The 16,306-nt window shown below is 56.2% G+C and overlaps 1 protein-coding gene across 4 annotated transcripts in view; it reads right to left on the bottom strand.

The window, feature by feature from the left end:
- Window positions 1-3,475: 3,475 nt before the first annotated feature.
- Window positions 3,476-16,306, bottom strand: part of LOC142907462 (beta-1,3-galactosyl-O-glycosyl-glycoprotein beta-1,6-N-acetylglucosaminyltransferase-like) — a 76,951-nt gene continuing 64,120 nt past the window's right edge. For all 4 annotated transcript variants that reach the window (XM_076056983.1, XM_076056982.1, XM_076056980.1 and 1 more), the window contains exon 4: window positions 3,476-6,194. In XM_076056983.1, coding sequence (XP_075913098.1) covers window positions 6,011-6,194 — 184 coding nt within the window. In that variant the 3' untranslated portion in view covers window positions 3,476-6,010. The remainder of the gene's footprint in view (window positions 6,195-16,306) is intronic.

Raw genomic sequence — 16,306 nt, 5'->3', positions numbered from 1 at the left:
TAACGGTGGAGGGGTTACCGGCGCCTCGCACCCATCCAGAGCCTCCATTGATCGTTGTGGTGGCGACAAGCATCAGGAGGGGAAAAGCCAATTTGAATTGGCAATTCCCCCCATGGCATTGCTCAGATTCACCTCAGCGTTACCGTCCAGCACCAACGAGGAGATCGGGGTTTTGCCAGACCACGAACAACATCAAGACCACCACCACCAACACCACCAATACCACCACCACAATCACCACCAACAACATCAACACCATCAACACCACCAATACCACCACCACAATCACTACCAACAACATCAACACCACCAACACCAATACTACCACCACAATCACCACCAACAACATCAACACCACCACCACCGACACCACCAATACCAACTACATCAACACCACCACCACCACCACCAATACCACCACCAGCAATACCACCACCAAAATCACCACCAACAACATCAAGACCACCAACACCACCACTACCAATACCACCACCACCACTACCAACAACATGAACACCACCACCGACACCACCACCACCGTCACCACCAATACCAAGAACATCAACACCACCACCACCACCACCAATACCACCACAATCACCACCACCACCGACACCACCAATACCAACACCACCACCACAATCACCACCAACAACATCAACACCACCACCACCGACACCACCACCAATACCATCACCACCAATACCACCACAATCACCACCGACACCACCGACACCACCAATACCAACACCGCCAATACCACCAATACCACCACCACAATCACCACCAACACCACCACGACCACCAGCACATACATACACAAACCCAACATGCAAATCGTACACGCAACTCAAATAACGCAAATCCGCCAGTGCCAAGCTCCCTCCCCGCCAACCTCCTCCGACTCGGGGGTGCCTGGCGTGAGCGGCGACCTCCCCTCGTCGCTGTCGCCACATCGGCGGCGCCGCGGCGGCGGCTTCGGCCGCCCGCGAGGCGACGGGCTGCGTGGACACCGACCCGCGAGGCCTCCCGGCCGCGTGCCTCCGGTGGACGCGGCGATGGCGTCGGCGCTCGCCGCGTTCTAACCGCGACCAGCGGGCAAAGCCCCCGCGCCACGGAGGCCGAGCGCCGTCGCCGCTACCGCCGTCGCTACCAGCAACAACCATCGTCACTACCACCGTCACCACCAGCAACAACCATCGTCACTACCACCGTCACTACCTCAACCACCGTCACTACCACCACAACCACCACAAACACCATCACTACCACCACAAACACCGTCACTACCACCAACAACCATCGTCACTACCACCAACAACCATCGTCACTACCACCGTCACTACCACCACAACCACCGTCACTACCACCACAACCACCACAAACACCATCACTACCACCAACAACCATCGTCACTACCACCGTCACTACCACCACAACCACCGTCACTACCACCACAACCACCACAAACACCGTCACTACCACCAACAACCATCGTCACTACCACCGTCACCACCACAAACACCGTCACTACCACCGTCACCACCACAAACACCGTCACTACCTCAACCACCGTCACTACCACCACAACCACCACAAACACCGTCACTACCACCGCAACCACCACCGACACGACCACCACAACCGCTATCACTACCAACACCGACATGACCACAACCACCATAGCTACCGCCACAACCATCGTCACTACCACCACAACCACTGTTGCTACCACCACAACCATCGTCACTACCACAACAACCACCATAGCTACCACCACAAACACCGTCACTACCACCAACAACCATCGTCGCTACCACCATAACCACTGTTGCTACCACCACAACCACCGTCACTATCACCACAACCACACCTCCGTCACGACCACCATAACCACCACCGACACGACCACAATCACCGCCACCAATTCCACAACCACCAGCGCCACGTCTATCACCACCACCACCACTGCCTCCATAACCACGAACACCACCGCCATCAACATCACCACCCCCACCACCACCGTCTCCGATACTGCTGCTGCTGCTGCGTCGATCAGTGTGATGACAACGATGATGATGCTGACCATGAAGATGATGATCATGATGATGATGACGTGATCAGGATGCCACTCGGATTCCTCGCCGTGAACTTTGCCAGGCATCTAATGATTTTTGTTCAATTAAAATTTCACCTTTCACGAATTAAAGTGGCCGATGGACCAGATGTCCCACTCTGCGTGAACGCGCGTTCAACTTCTTTAGCACCGTACGGAGGCAACCGGGCTCGTGGCTGTGATGGTGACGTCGCTTTTCACGAGGGTGGTGATGGGTGGTCACCACCACGCCCGGCCACCTTTGTCTCGCTCGTGCTGATGTTTGCACCCAGTACTCAGTTGAGGCTGGCTAGACCTAGGGGAGGCCCATAACCGGCTGGGATCACCACCATCACTGGCGTTGAGCGGGAATCGAACTCGCGTCTATGCCGGGCTCTGTAGCGTCATGCAGCAACGCTTACCGCTGCACCACCACTCCTCACATTCACTCGCGCCTGGGCCTGACGGTGCCAGGCTAGGTGCACTTTGGCTGACTGAGATGAGCGGTAGATGCACCACCAGCTGTACCCCCCTGCTGTGCCAGGCTAGGTGCAGGAGGTCACGGGACAGAACCAGGCAGGTGCCATGGGTTGGCCGATTCAGATGAGCGGTAGATGCACCACCAGCTGTACCCCCACTGCTGTGCCAGGCTAGGTGCAGGAGGTCACGGGACAGAACCAGGCAGGTGCCATGGGTTGGCCGATTCAGATGAGCGGTAGATGCACCACCAGCTGTACCCCCCCTGCTGTGCCAGGCTAGGTGCAGGAGGTCACGGGACAGAACCCGGCAGGTGCATTGGGTTGGCTGATTCAGATGAGCGGTAGATGCACCACCAGCTGTACCCCCTACTGTGCCAGGCTAGGTGCAGGAGGTCACGGGACAGAACCAGGCAGGTGCCGTGGGTTGGCCGATTCAGATGAGCGGTAGATGCACCACCAGCCGTACCCCCCTACTGTGCCAACTTGCTGTGTTTTAGCTGCCCGACGCTCTGTTCACTTACATCATTAGAACTCCTTTGCCAGTACCAAAATGTAATAATTGGGGTTTTTCACCTTTTTTTCTGGCAACAAAACTGAAACCTTTGTACAAGGATGCACGTCACTGCATTAACCACAATACCTTGTGGACCAATCAGTTTCAATGACAATGCATCATATATTATCATAGTATGTTTTTTTTGGTTTTGTTTGCATTTTGACTGCAGGTATTGTGGTCAATGCAGTGACGTGAATCCTTGTAAAAAAACGTTTCAGATTTGTTGCCAGAAAAAAAGGTGAAGAACCCCCATTATTATTATTATTATTAGCTCTGTTCATCGTTGTGAGTGTCGCTCCTCCGCCCTCCACTCTGCCAACTCTCACACTCGCTCACACTCGGAAGAACGGCCCTGCTTTGCATTGATTATTTCCGTGGACGACGCATCCGATCAACGACTTTCCACATTAGCGCCGTTTACAGATTAACGGCGCCACGGATCGATTTACAAACGCAGACAGAATCAGAATCTCGATTTAAAGCGTTCGTGACTGCAAGGATTCATCCTCTTTGGTTCTTTCGGTAAAGTCACCACCACGTAGAATGAGAATAAAATAATAAAATAACGCGATAAAATTCTCACGACGTTTCGGCCACAACGCAAGCGGCCGTCTTCAGGTGAAAGGTACAGACCTGTTGAAGCTCTGTCGTCCCGACAGGTCTGTACCTTCAACTTGAAGCTCTGTCGTCCCGACTGGTCTGTACCTTTCACCTGAAGACGGCCGCTTGCGTTGTGGCCGAAACGTCGTGAGAATTTTATTACGTTATTTTATTATTTTATTCTCATTCTACGTGGTGGTGACTTTACCGAAAGAACCAAAGAAGACGAATCAGAATCATCTGTATTTACAATCCGCGGGAGAAATCCTGTGAGCTATGAAGCTCTTTTTCACAGACGTCCAGCAGGGGCGGGTCAGAACTTGGCAACAGCATTAACAATTATTGTGTTTATTTTAGCAGGTAAGGCACACCGAGCTACAGTGAGGGAAAAAAACAAGTATTTGATCCCCTGCTGATTTTGTACGTTTGCCCACTGACCAAGAATTGTCTATAATTTTAATGGCAGGTTTATTTGAACAGTGAGAGACAGAATAACAAGAAAATCCAGAAAAACGCATGTCAAAAATGTTATAAATTGATTTGCATTTTAATCAGGGAAATAATTATTTGACCCCCTCTCAATCAGAAAGATTTCTGGCTCCCAAGTGTCTTTTATATGGGTAACGAGCTGAGATTAGGAGCACTCTTAAAGGGAGTGCTCCTAATCTCAGCTTGTTACCTGTATAAAAGACACCTGTTCACAGAAGCAATCAATCAATCAGATTCCAAACTCTCCACCATGGCCAAGACCAAAGAGCTCTCCAAGGATGTCAGGGACAAGATTGTAGACCTACACAAGGCTGGAATGGGCTACAAGACCATTGCCAAGCAGCTTGGTGAAAAGGTGACAACAGTTGGTGCGATTATTCGCAAATGGAAGAAACACAAAAAAACTGTCAATCTCCTTCGGCCTGGGGCTCCATGCAAAATCTCACCTCGTGGAGTTGCAATGATCATGAGAACGGTGAGGAATCAGCCCAGAACTACACGGGAGGATCTTGTCAATGATCTCAAGGCAGCTGGGACCATAGTCACCAAGAAAACAATTGGTAACACACTACGCCGTGAAGGACTGAAATCCTGCAGCGCCCGCAAGGTCCCCCTGCTCAAGAAAGCACATATAAATGCCCGTCTGAAGTTTGCCAATGAACATCTGAATGATTCAGAGGACAACTGGGTGAAAGTGTTGTGGTCAGATGAGACCAAAATGGAGCTCTTTGGCATCAACTCAACTCGCCATGTTTGGAGGAGGAGGAATGCTGCCTATAACCCCAAGAACACCATCCCCACCGTCAAACATGGAGGTGGAAACATTATGCTTTGGGGGTGTTTTTCTGATAAGGGGACAGGACAACTTCACCGCATCAAAGGGACAATGGACGGGGCCATGTACCGTCAAATCTTGGGCGAGAACCTCCTTCCCTCAGCCAGGGCATTGAAAATGGGTCGTGGATGGGTATTCCAGCATGACAATGACCCAAAACACACGGTCAAGGCAACAAAGGAGTGGCTCAAGAAGAAGCACATTAAGGTCCTGGAGTGGCCTAGCCAGTCTCCAGACCTTAATCCCATAGAAAATCTGTGGAGGGAGCTGAAGGTTCGAGTTGCCAAACGTCAGCCTCGAAACCTTAATGACTTGGAGAAGATCTTCAAAGAGGAGTGGGACAAAATCCCTCCTGAGATGTGTGCAAACCTGGTGGCCAACTACAAGGAACGTCTGACCTCTGTGATTGCCAACAAGGGTTTTGCCACCAAGTACTAAGTCATGTTTTGCAGAGGGGTTCAAATACTTATTGCCCTCATTAAAATGCAAATCAATTTATACCATTTTTGACATGCGTTTTTCTGGATTTTGTTATTGTTATTCTGTCTCTCACTGTTCAAATAAAACTACCATTAAAATTATAGACTGATCATTTCTTTGTCAGTGGGCAAACGTACGAAATCAGCAGGGGATCAAATACTTTTTTTCCCTCACTGTATGTAGATCTCTTTCAACAAATGATAGCAACTTAACGAAGCGGCTTATCAGCATCATCATCATCATGTGGACATTTTTAGCAGCAGCCAAATATATCGGCATAGACACGCCCCCTCCCTCCCCCCCATACGGGCAATGCCACGCCCACTTTATTCCATATACGGACATGGACACGCCCACTTCCATAAAATGGGCAACACCACACCCACTCTCTTCCATATACGGGCATAGCCACGCCCCGGTCTCTCCCACACCAGGGGCACGCCCCCACCAGGGGCACGCCCACACCAGGGGCACGCCTACCCCGTGGCGCCGTGGCGCTGCCCCTGCGCGAGCTGCCTCCGCCTGAGGCTGCGCTCGAGGCAACGCACGGCCCCCGCGTCCACCCACGTGTCCACCTTGTTCACAAACAGCTGGGGCTGGCGCAGCAGCCACGGCACGTCCCCCACCGCGTTGATGCAGATCCCGCGCACGTGCACGCCCCTATTGGGGGGGGGGGGGGTAGAGGGGGGGAGGGGGGGTTAAACAGCGAAGGGGTTCCCTGTAGACGGAGTTGTTATGGTCGGAGGCAGAGAGCCCTCCACTGACCCACACTAGGGTAGGGGTAGGGTAGGGGTAGAGTAGGGTAGAGTTAGGGTAGGGGTAGGGTTAGAGTAGGGGTAGGGTAGGGGTCGGGGTAGGGTAGGGGGAGGGTAGGGGTAGGGTTAGAGTAGGGGTAGGGTAGGGGTCGGGGTAGGGTAGGGGGAGGGTAGGGGTAGGGTTAGAGTAGAGTTAGGGTAGGGTTAGGGTAGGGGTAGGGTAGGGGTAGCGTTAGGTAGGGTTAAGGTTCGGGTAGGGTTAGGGTAGGGTTAAGGTTAGGGTAGGGTTAAGGTTAGGGTGGGGATAGGGTAGGGTTAAGGTTAGGGTAGGGTTAAGGTTCAGGTAGGGTTAGGGTAGGGTTAGGGTAGGGTTAAGGTTAGGGTAAAGTTAAGGTTCGGGTAGGGTTAAAGTTTGGGTAGGGTTAAGGTTTGGGTAGGGTTAAGGTTAGGGTAGGGTTAGCATAGGGTTAAGGTTTGGGTAGGGTTAAGATTAGGGTAGGGTTAGGGTAGGGTTAAGGTTATGGTAGGGTTAAGGCTTGGGTAGGGTTAGGGTAGGGCAGGGTTAGGGTAGGGTTACGGCAGGGTTAGGGTTAGGGTAGGGTTAGGGTAGGGTTAGGTTAGGGTAGGGTTAAGGTTAGGGTGGGGTTTGCGTAGGGTTAAGGTTAGGGCAGGGTAGGGTTAGGGAAGGGTTAGGGAAGGGTTAGGGAAGGGTTAGGGTAGGGTTAGGGTAGGGTTAAGGTTAGGGAAGGGTTAGGTTAGGGTAGGGTTAAGGTAAGGTTAGGGCAGGGTTAGGCGAGGCTAACACTGAACCCTACCTGCAGGAGGTACAATCAGGGCTTGGACATGGTTAGAGCGAGTAGGCTTTGGGTAGGGTCAGGGGTGGAGCAATGTTATGGGTACGGTAGTGGTGGTCTCACGGTAGTGGTAGTCTCACGGTAGGGGTGGTGTCACGGTAGGGGTGGTCTCACGGTAGGGGTGGTGTCACGGTAGGGGTAGTCTCACGGTAGTGGTAGTCTCACGGTAGGGGTAGTCTCACGGTAGTGGTGGTGTCACGGTAGGGGTGACCTCACGGTAGTGGTAGTCTCACGGTAGTGGTAGTCTCACGGTAGTGGTAGTCTCACGGTAGTGGTAGTCTCACGGTAGTGGTAGTCTCGCGGTAGTGGTAGTCTCACGGTAGAGGTAGTGTCACGGTAGGGGTAGTACCATGGTAGGGGTAGTCTCACGGTAGAGGTGGTGTCATGGTAGGGGTGGTCTCACGGTAGGGGTGGTGTCACGGTAGTGGTAGTCTCACGGTAGGGGTGGTGTCAAGGTAGGGGTGGTGTCACGGTTGGGGTGGTGTCACGGTAGGGGTAGTCTCACGGTAGTGAGGTGGTGTGACGGTAGGGGTAGTGTCACGGTAGGGGTAGTGTGACGGTAGGGGTAGTCTCAAGGTAGTGGTAGTCTCACGGTAGGGGTGGTGTCACGGTAGTGGTGGTGTCACGGTAGGGGTAGTCTCACGGTAGTGGTAGTCTCACGGTAGTGGCAGTCTCACGGTAGGGGTGGTGTCACGGTAGGAGTGGTGTCACGGTAGGGGTGGTCTCACGGTAGTGGTGGTGTCACGGTAGGGGTGGTGTCACGGTAGGGGTGGTCTCACGGTAGTGGTAGTCGCACGGTAGGGGTAGTCTCACGCTAGTGGTAGTCTCGCGGTAGTGGTAGTCTCATGGTAGAGGTAGTGTCACGGTAGGGGTAGTGTCACGGTAGGGGTAGTCTCACGGTAGGGGTGGTGTCACGGTAGAGGTGGTGTCACGGTAGGGGTAGTGTAACGGTAGTGGTAGTCTCACGGTAGTGGTAGTCTCGCGGTAGTGGTAGTCTCACGGTAGAGGTAGTGTCACGGTAGGGGTGGTCTCACGGTAGGGGTAGTCTCACGGTAGGGGTAGTCTCACGGTAGGGGTAGTGTCACGGTAGGGGTAGTCTCACGGTAGGGGTGGTCTCACGGTAGGGGTGGTGTCACGGAAGGGGTGGTGTCACGGTAGGGGTGGTCTCACGGTAGTGGTAGTCTCACGGTAGTGGTAGTCTCACAGTAGGGGTGGTGTCACGGTAGGGGTAGTCTCACGGTAGGGGTGGTCTCACGGTAGGGGTGGTGTCACGGTAGTGGTGGTCTCACGGTAGTGGTGGTGTCACGGTTGGGGTGGTGTCACGGTAGGGGTGGTGTCACGGTAGTGGTGGTCTCACGGTAGTGGTGGTGTCACGGTAGTGGTGGTGTGACGGTAGGGGTGGTCTCACGGTAGTGGTGGTGTCACGGTAGTGGTGGTGGCACGGTAGGGGTAGTCTCACGGTAGGGGTAGTCTCACGGTAGGGGTGGAGTCACGGTAGGGGTGGTGTCACGGTAGGGGTGGTGTCACGGTAGGGGTGGTGTCACGGTAGGGGTGGTGTCACGGTAGGGGTAGTCTCACGGTAGTGGTAGTCTCACGGTAGGGGTAGTCTCATGGTAGAGGTAGTGTCACGGTAGGGGTAGTGTCACGGTAAGGGTAGTCTCACGGTAGGGGTGGTGTCACGGTAGAGGTGGTGTCACGGTAGGGGTAGTGTCACGGTAGTGGTAGTCTCACGGTAGTGGTAGTCTCGTGGTAGTGGTAGTCTCACGGTAGAGGTAGTGTCACGGTAGGGGTGGTCTCACGGTAGGGGTAGTCTCACGGTAGGGGTAGTCTCACGGTAGGGGTAGTGTCACGGTAGGGGTGGTGTCACGGTAGGGGTGGTCTCACGGTAGTGGTAGTCTCACGGTAGTGGTAGTCTCGCGGTAGTGGTAGTCTCACGGTAGTGGTAGTCTCACAGTAGGGGTGGTGTCACGGTAGGGGTAGTCTCACGGTAGAGGTGGTGTCACGGTAGGGGTAGTCTCACGGTAGAGGTGGTGTCACGGTAGGGGTGGTCTCACGGTAGTGGTGGTGTCACGGTTGGGGTGGTGTCACGGTAGGGGTGGTGTCACGGGTAAGGGTGGTGTCACGGTAGTGGTGGTGTGACGGTAGGGGTGGTCTCACGGTAGTGGTGGTGTCACGCTAGGGGTGGTGTCACGGTAGTGGTGGTGGCACGGTAGGGGTAGTCTCACGGTAGGGGTAGTCTCACGGTAGGGGTGGAGTCACGGTAGGGGTGGTCTCACGGTAGGGGTGGTGTCACGGTAGGGGTGGTGTCACGGTAGGGGTGGTGTCACGGTAGGGGTGGTGTCACGGTAGGGGTAGTCTCACGGTAGTGGTAGTCTCACGGTAGGGGTAGTCTCATGGTAGAGGTAGTGTCACGGTAGGGGTAGTGTCACGGTAAGGGTAGTCTCACGGAAGGGGTGGTGTCACGGTAGAGGTGGTGTCACGGTAGGGGTAGTGTCACGGTAGTGGTAGTCTCACGGTAGTGGTAGTCTCGTGGTAGTGGTAGTCTCACGGTAGAGGTAGTGTCACGGTAGGGGTGGTCTCACGGTAGGGGTAGTCTCACAGTAGGGGTAGTCTCACGGTAGGGGTAGTGTCACGGTAGGGGTGGTGTCACGGTAGGGGTGGTCTCACGGTAGTGGTAGTCTCACGGTAGTGGTAGTCTCACGGTAGTGGTGGTCTCACGGTAGGGGTGGCCTCACGGTAGTGGTAGTCTCACGGTAGTGGTAGTCTCACGGTAGTGGTGGTCTCACGGTAGTGGTAGTCTCATGGTAGTGGTAGTCTCGCGGTAGTGGTAGCCTCACGGTAGAGGTGGTGTAACGGTAGGGGTAGTATCACGGTAGGGGTAGTCTCACAGTAGGGGTAGTCTCATGGTAGGGGTGGTGTCACGGTAGGGGTGGTCTCACGGTAGGCGTGGTCTCACGGTAGTGGGGTGGTGTCACGGTAGGGGTGGTGTCACGGTAGGGGTCGTGTCACGGTAGGGGTGGTGTCACGGTAGGGGTGGTGTCACGGTAGGGGTGGTGTCACGGTAGGGGTGGTGTCACGGTAGGGGTGGTCTCACGGTAGTGGTGGTATCACGGTAGGGGTGGCCTCACGGTAGTGGTAGTCTCACGGTAGTGGTGGTCTCACGGTAGTGGTAGTCTCACGGTAGTGGTAGTCTCACGGTAGTGGTAGTCTCGCGGTAGTGGTAGTCTCACGGTAGAGGTAGTGTAATGGTAGGGGTAGTATCACGGTAGGGGTAGTCTCACAGTAGGGGTAGTCTCATGGTAGGGGTGGTGTCACGGTAGGGGTGGTCTCACCGTAGGCGTGGTCTCACGGTAGGCGTGGTCTCACGGTAGGCGTGGTCTCACGGTAGTGGTGGTGTCACGGGTAGGGGTGGTGTCACGGTAGTGGTGGTGTCACGGGTAGGGGTGGTGTCACGGTAGGGGTAGTCTCACGGTAGTGGTGGTGTCACGGGTAGGGGTGGTGTCACGGTAGTGGTGGTGTCACGGGTAGGGGTGGTGTCACGGTAGTGGTGGTGTCACGGGTAGGGGTGGTGTCACGGTAGGGGTGGTGTCACGGTAGGGGTGGTCTCACGGTAGGGGTAGTCTCACGGTAGTGGTGGTGTCACGGGTAGGGGTGGTGTCACGGTAGTGGTGGTGTCACGGGTAGGGGTGGTCTCACGGTAGGGGTGGTCTCACGGTAGTGGTGGTCTCACGGTAGGGGTGGTGTCACGGCAGTGGTAGTCTCACGGTAGAGGTAGTGTCACGGTAGGGGAAGTGTCACGGTAGCGGTAGTCTCACGGTAGTGGTAGTGTGACGGTAGGGGTGGTCTCAAGGTAGAGGTGGTGTCACGGTAGGGGTGGTCTCACGGTAGGGGTGGTGTCACGGTAGGGGTAGTCTCGCGGTAGTGGTAGTCTCACGGTAGGGGTGGTGTCAAGGTAGTGGCAGTCTCACGGTAGGGGTGGTGTCACGGTAGGGGTAGTCTCACGGTAGGGGTGGTGTCACGGTAGGTGAAGTCTCACGGTAGTGAGGTGGTGTCACGGTAGGGGTGGTGTGACGGTAGGGGTAGTGTCACGGTAGGGGTAGTGTCACGGTAGTGGGGTGGAGTCACGGTAGTGGTGGTGTCACGGTAGGGGTGGTCTCACGGTAGTGGTAGTGTCACGGTAGGGGTGGTGTCACGGTAGTGGTGGTGTCACGGTAGGGGTATTCTCACGGTAGTGGTAGTGTCACGGTAGGGGTGGTGTCACGGTAGGGGTGGTGTCACGGTAGGGGTGGTCTCACGGTAGGGGTGGTGTCACGGTAGGGGTAGTCTCACGTTAGTGGTGGTGTCATAGTAGGGGTGGTCTCACGGTAGTGGTGGTCTCACGGTAGGGGTGACCTCACGGTAGTGGTAGTCTCACGGTAGTGGTAGTCTCACGGTAGTGGTGGTCTCACGGTAGTGGTAGTCTCACGGTAGTGGTAGTCTCGCGGTAGTGGTAGTCTCACGGTAGAGGTGGTGTCATGGTAGGGGTGGTCTCACGGTAGGGGTGGTCTCACGGTAGGGGTGGTGTCACGGTAGTGGTGGTCTCAAGGTAGGGGTGGTGTCACGGTTGGGGTGGTGTCACGGTAGGGGTAGTCTCACGGTAGGGGTGGTGTCATGGTTGGGGTGGTGTCACGGTAGTGGTAGTGTCACGGTAGGGGTGGTGTCACGGTAGTGGTGGTGTCACGGTAGGGGTGGTGTCACGGTAGTGGTGGTGTCACGGTAGGGGTAGTCTCATGGTAGGGGTGGTGTCACGGTAGGGGTAGTCTCACGGTAGTGGTAGTCTCACGGTAGGGGTGGTGTCACGGTAGGGATGGTGTCACGGTAGAGGTGGTCTCACGGTAGTGGTAGTCTCACGGTAGTGGTAGTCTCACGGTAGTGGTGGTCTCACGGTAGGGGTGGCCTCACGGTAGTGGTAGTCTCACGGTAGTGGTAGTCTCACGGTAGTGGTGGTCTCACGGTAGTGGTAGTCTCACGGTAGTGGTAGTCTCGCGGTAGTGGTAGTCTCACGGTAGAGGTAGTGTCACGGTAGGGGTAGTATCACGGTAGGGGTAGTCTCACGGTAGAGGTGGTGTCACGGTAGGGGTGGTCTCACGGTAGGGGTGGTGTCACGGTAGTGGTAGTCTCACGGTAGTGGTAGTCTCGCGGTAGTGGTAGTCTCACGGTAGGGGTGGTGTCAAGGTAGTGGCAGTCTCACGGTAGGGGTGGTGTCACGGTAGGGGTAGTCTCACGGTAGGGGTGGTGTCACGGTTGGGGTGGTGTCACGGTAGTGGTGGTGTCACGGTAGGGGTGGTGTCACGGTAGTGGTGGTGTCACGGTAGGGGTAGTCTCACGGTAGGGGTGGTATCACGGTAGGGGTAGTCTCACGGTAGTGGTAGTCTCCCGGTAGGGGTGGTGTCACGGTAGGGGTGGTGTCACGGTAGGGGTGGTCTCACGGTAGGGGTAGTCTCACGGTAGTGGTAGTCTCACGGTAGTGGTGGTTTCACGGTAGGGGTGGCCTCACGGTAGTGGTAGTCTCACGGTAGTGGTAGTCTCACGGTAGTGGTGGTCTCACGGTAGTGGTAGTCTCACGGTAGTGGTAGTCTCGCGGTAGTAGTAGTCTCACGGTAGAGGTAGTGTCACGGTAGGGGTAGTATCACGGTAGGGGTAGTCTCACAGTAGGGGTGGTGTCACGGTAGGGGTAGTCTCACGGTAGAGGTGGTGTCACGGTAGGGGTGGTCTCACGGTAGGGGTGGTGTCACGGTAGTGGTAGTCTCACGGTAGTGGTAGTCTCACCGTAGGGGTGGTGTCAAGGTAGTGGCAGTCTCGCGGTAGTGGTAGTCTCACCGTAGGGGTGGTGTCAAGGTAGTGGCAGTCTCACGGTAGGGGTGGTGTCACGGTAGGTGAAGTCTCACGGTAGTGAGGTGGTGTCACGGTAGGGGTGGTGTCACGGTAGGGGTGGTGTCACGGTAGGGGTGGTGTCACGGTAGGGGTGGTGTCACGGTAGGAGTGGTGTCACGGTAGGGGTGGTCTCACGGTAGTGGTAGTCTCACGGTAGTGGTGGTCTCACGGTAGGGGTGGTGTCACGGTAGGGGTGGTGTCACGGTAGGGGTGGTGTCACGGTAGGGGTGGTCTCACGGTAGGGGTAGTCTCACGGTACTGGTAGTCTCGCGGTAGTGGTAGTCTCACGGTAGAGGTAGTGTCACGGTAGGGGTGGTCTCACGGTAGGGGTAGTCTCACGGTAGGGGTAGTCTCACGGTAGGGGTGGTATCACGGTAGGGGTGGTCTCACGGTAAGCGTGGTCTCACGGTAGGCGTGGTCTCACGGTAAGGGTGGTGTCACGGTAGGGTTGGTGTCACGGTAGTGGTGGTGTCACGGGTAGAGGTGGTGTCACGGTAGTGGTGGTGTCACGGGTAGGGGTGGTGTCACGGTAGGGGTAGTCTCACGGTAGTGGTGGTGTCACGGGTAGGGGTGGTGTCACGGTAGTGGTGGTGTCACGGGTAGGGGTGGTGTCACGGTAGTGGTGGTGTCACGGGTAGGGGTGGTGTCACGGTAGGGGTGGTCTCACGGTAGGGGTAGTCTCACGGTAGTGGTGGTGTCACGGGTAGGGGTGGTGTCACGGTAGGGGTGGTGTCACGGTAGGGGTGGTGTCACGGTAGGGGTGGTGTCACGGTAGGGGTGGTGTCACGGTAGGAGTGGTGTCACGGTAGGGGTGGTCTCACGGTAGTGGTAGTCTCACGGTAGTGGTGGTCTCACGGTAGGGGTGGTGTCACGGTAGGGGTGGTGTCACGGTAGGGGTGGTGTCACGGTAGGGGTGGTCTCACGGTAGGGGTAGTCTCACGGTACTGGTAGTCTCGCGGTAGTGGTAGTCTCACGGTAGAGGTAGTGTCACGGTAGGGGTGGTCTCACGGTAGGGGTAGTATCACGGTAGGGGTAGTCTCACAGTAGGGGTGGTGTCACGGTAGGGGTAGTCTCACGGTAGAGGTGGTGTCACGGTAGGGGTGGTCTCACGGTAGGGGTGGTGTCACGGTAGTGGTAGTCTCACGGTAGTGGTAGTCTCACCGTAGGGGTGGTGTCAAGGTAGTGGCAGTCTCGCGGTAGTGGTAGTCTCACCGTAGGGGTGGTGTCAAGGTAGTGGCAGTCTCACGGTAGGGGTGGTGTCACGGTAGGTGAAGTCTCACGGTAGTGAGGTGGTGTCACGGTAGGGGTGGTGTCACGGTAGGGGTGGTGTCACGGTAGGGGTGGTGTCACGGTAGGGGTGGTGTCACGGTAGGAGTGGTGTCACGGTAGGGGTGGTCTCACGGTAGTGGTAGTCTCACGGTAGTGGTGGTCTCACGGTAGGGGTGGTGTCACGGTAGGGGTGGTGTCACGGTAGGGGTGGTGTCACGGTAGGGGTGGTCTCACGGTAGGGGTAGTCTCACGGTACTGGTAGTCTCGCGGTAGTGGTAGTCTCACGGTAGAGGTAGTGTCACGGTAGGGGTGGTCTCACGGTAGGGGTAGTCTCACGGTAGGGGTAGTCTCACGGTAGGGGTGGTATCACGGTAGGGGTGGTCTCACGGTAAGCGTGGTCTCACGGTAGGCGTGGTCTCACGGTAAGGGTGGTGTCACGGTAGGGTTGGTGTCACGGTAGTGGTGGTGTCACGGGTAGAGGTGGTGTCACGGTAGTGGTGGTGTCACGGGTAGGGGTGGTGTCACGGTAGGGGTAGTCTCACGGTAGTGGTGGTGTCACGGGTAGGGGTGGTGTCACGGTAGTGGTGGTGTCACGGGTAGGGGTGGTGTCACGGTAGTGGTGGTGTCACGGGTAGGGGTGGTGTCACGGTAGGGGTGGTCTCACGGTAGGGGTAGTCTCACGGTAGTGGTGGTGTCACGGGTAGGGGTGGTGTCACGGTAGTGGTAGTCTAACGGTAGGGGTGGTGTCACGGTAGGGGTGGTGTCACGGAAGGGGTGGTGTCACGGTAGTGGTAGTGTCATGGTAGGGGTGGTGTCACGGTAGTGGTGGTGTCACGGTAGGGGTGGTCTCACGGTAGGGGTGGTGTCACGGTAGGGGTAGTCTCACGGTAGTGGTGGTGTCATGGTAGGGTTGGTCTCACGGTAGTGGTGGTCTCACGGTAGGGGTGACCTCACGGTAGTGGTAGTCTCACGGTAGTGGTAGTCTCACGGTAGTGGTAGTCTCGCGGTAGTGGTAGTCTCACGGTAGAGGTAGTGTCACGGAAGGGGTAGTATCATGGTAGGGGTAGTCTCACGGTAGAGGTGGTGTCATAGTAGGGGTGGTCTCACGGTAGGGGTGGTGTCACGGTAGTGGTAGTCTCACGGTAGGGGTGGTGTCAAGGTAGGGGTGGTGTCACGGTTGGGGTGGTGTCACGGTAGGGGTAGTCTCACGGTAGGGGTGGTGTCACGGTTGGGGTGGTGTCACGGTAGTGGTAGTGTCACGGTAGGGGTGGTGTCACGGTAGTGGTGGTGTCACGGTAGGGGTAGTCTCATGGTAGGGGTGGTGTCACGGTAGGGGTAGTCTCACGGTAGTGGTAGTCTCACGGTAGTGGTAGTCTCACGGTAGGGGTGGTGTCACGGTAGGGGTGGTGTCACGGTAGGGGTGGTCTCACGGTAGGGGTAGTCTCACGGTAGTGGTAGTCTCACGGTAGTGGTGGTCTCACGGTAGGGGTGGCCTCACGGTAGTGGTAGTCTCACGGTAGTGGTAGTCTCACGGTAGTGGTGGTCTAACGGTAGTGGTAGTCTCACGGTAGTGGTAGTCTCGCGGTAGTGGTAGTCTCACGGTAGGGGTGGTGTCACGGTAGGGGTAGTCTCACAGTAGAGGTGGTGTCACGGTAGGGGTGGTCTCATGGTAGGGGTGGTGTCACGGTAGTGGTAGTCTCACGGTAGTGGTAGTCTCACCGTAGGGGTGGTGTCAAGGTAGTGGCAGTCTCGCGGTAGTGGTAGTCTCACAGTAGGGGTGGTGTCAAGGTAGTGGCAGTCTCACGGTAGAGGTGGTGTCACGGTAGTTGAAGTCTCACGGTAGTGAGGTGGTGTCACGGTAGTGGTGGTGTCACGGTAGGGGTGGTGTCACGGTAGGGGTGGTGTCACGGTAGGGGTGGTGTCACGGTAGGAGTGGTGTCACGGTAGGGGTGGTCTCACGGTAGTGGTAGTCTCATGGTAG

The sequence above is a fragment of the Petromyzon marinus genome, chromosome 79 (genome assembly GCF_048934315.1).
Source record: "Petromyzon marinus isolate PM22_M1 ecotype Great Lakes invasive population chromosome 79, UKy_Petmar_22M1.pri1.0, whole genome shotgun sequence".
Classification (NCBI taxonomy): domain Eukaryota; kingdom Metazoa; phylum Chordata; class Hyperoartia; order Petromyzontiformes; family Petromyzontidae; genus Petromyzon; species Petromyzon marinus.
The sequence above is the reverse complement of the archived record's forward strand: the minus strand, read 5'-3'. Positions and strand labels throughout refer to the sequence as shown.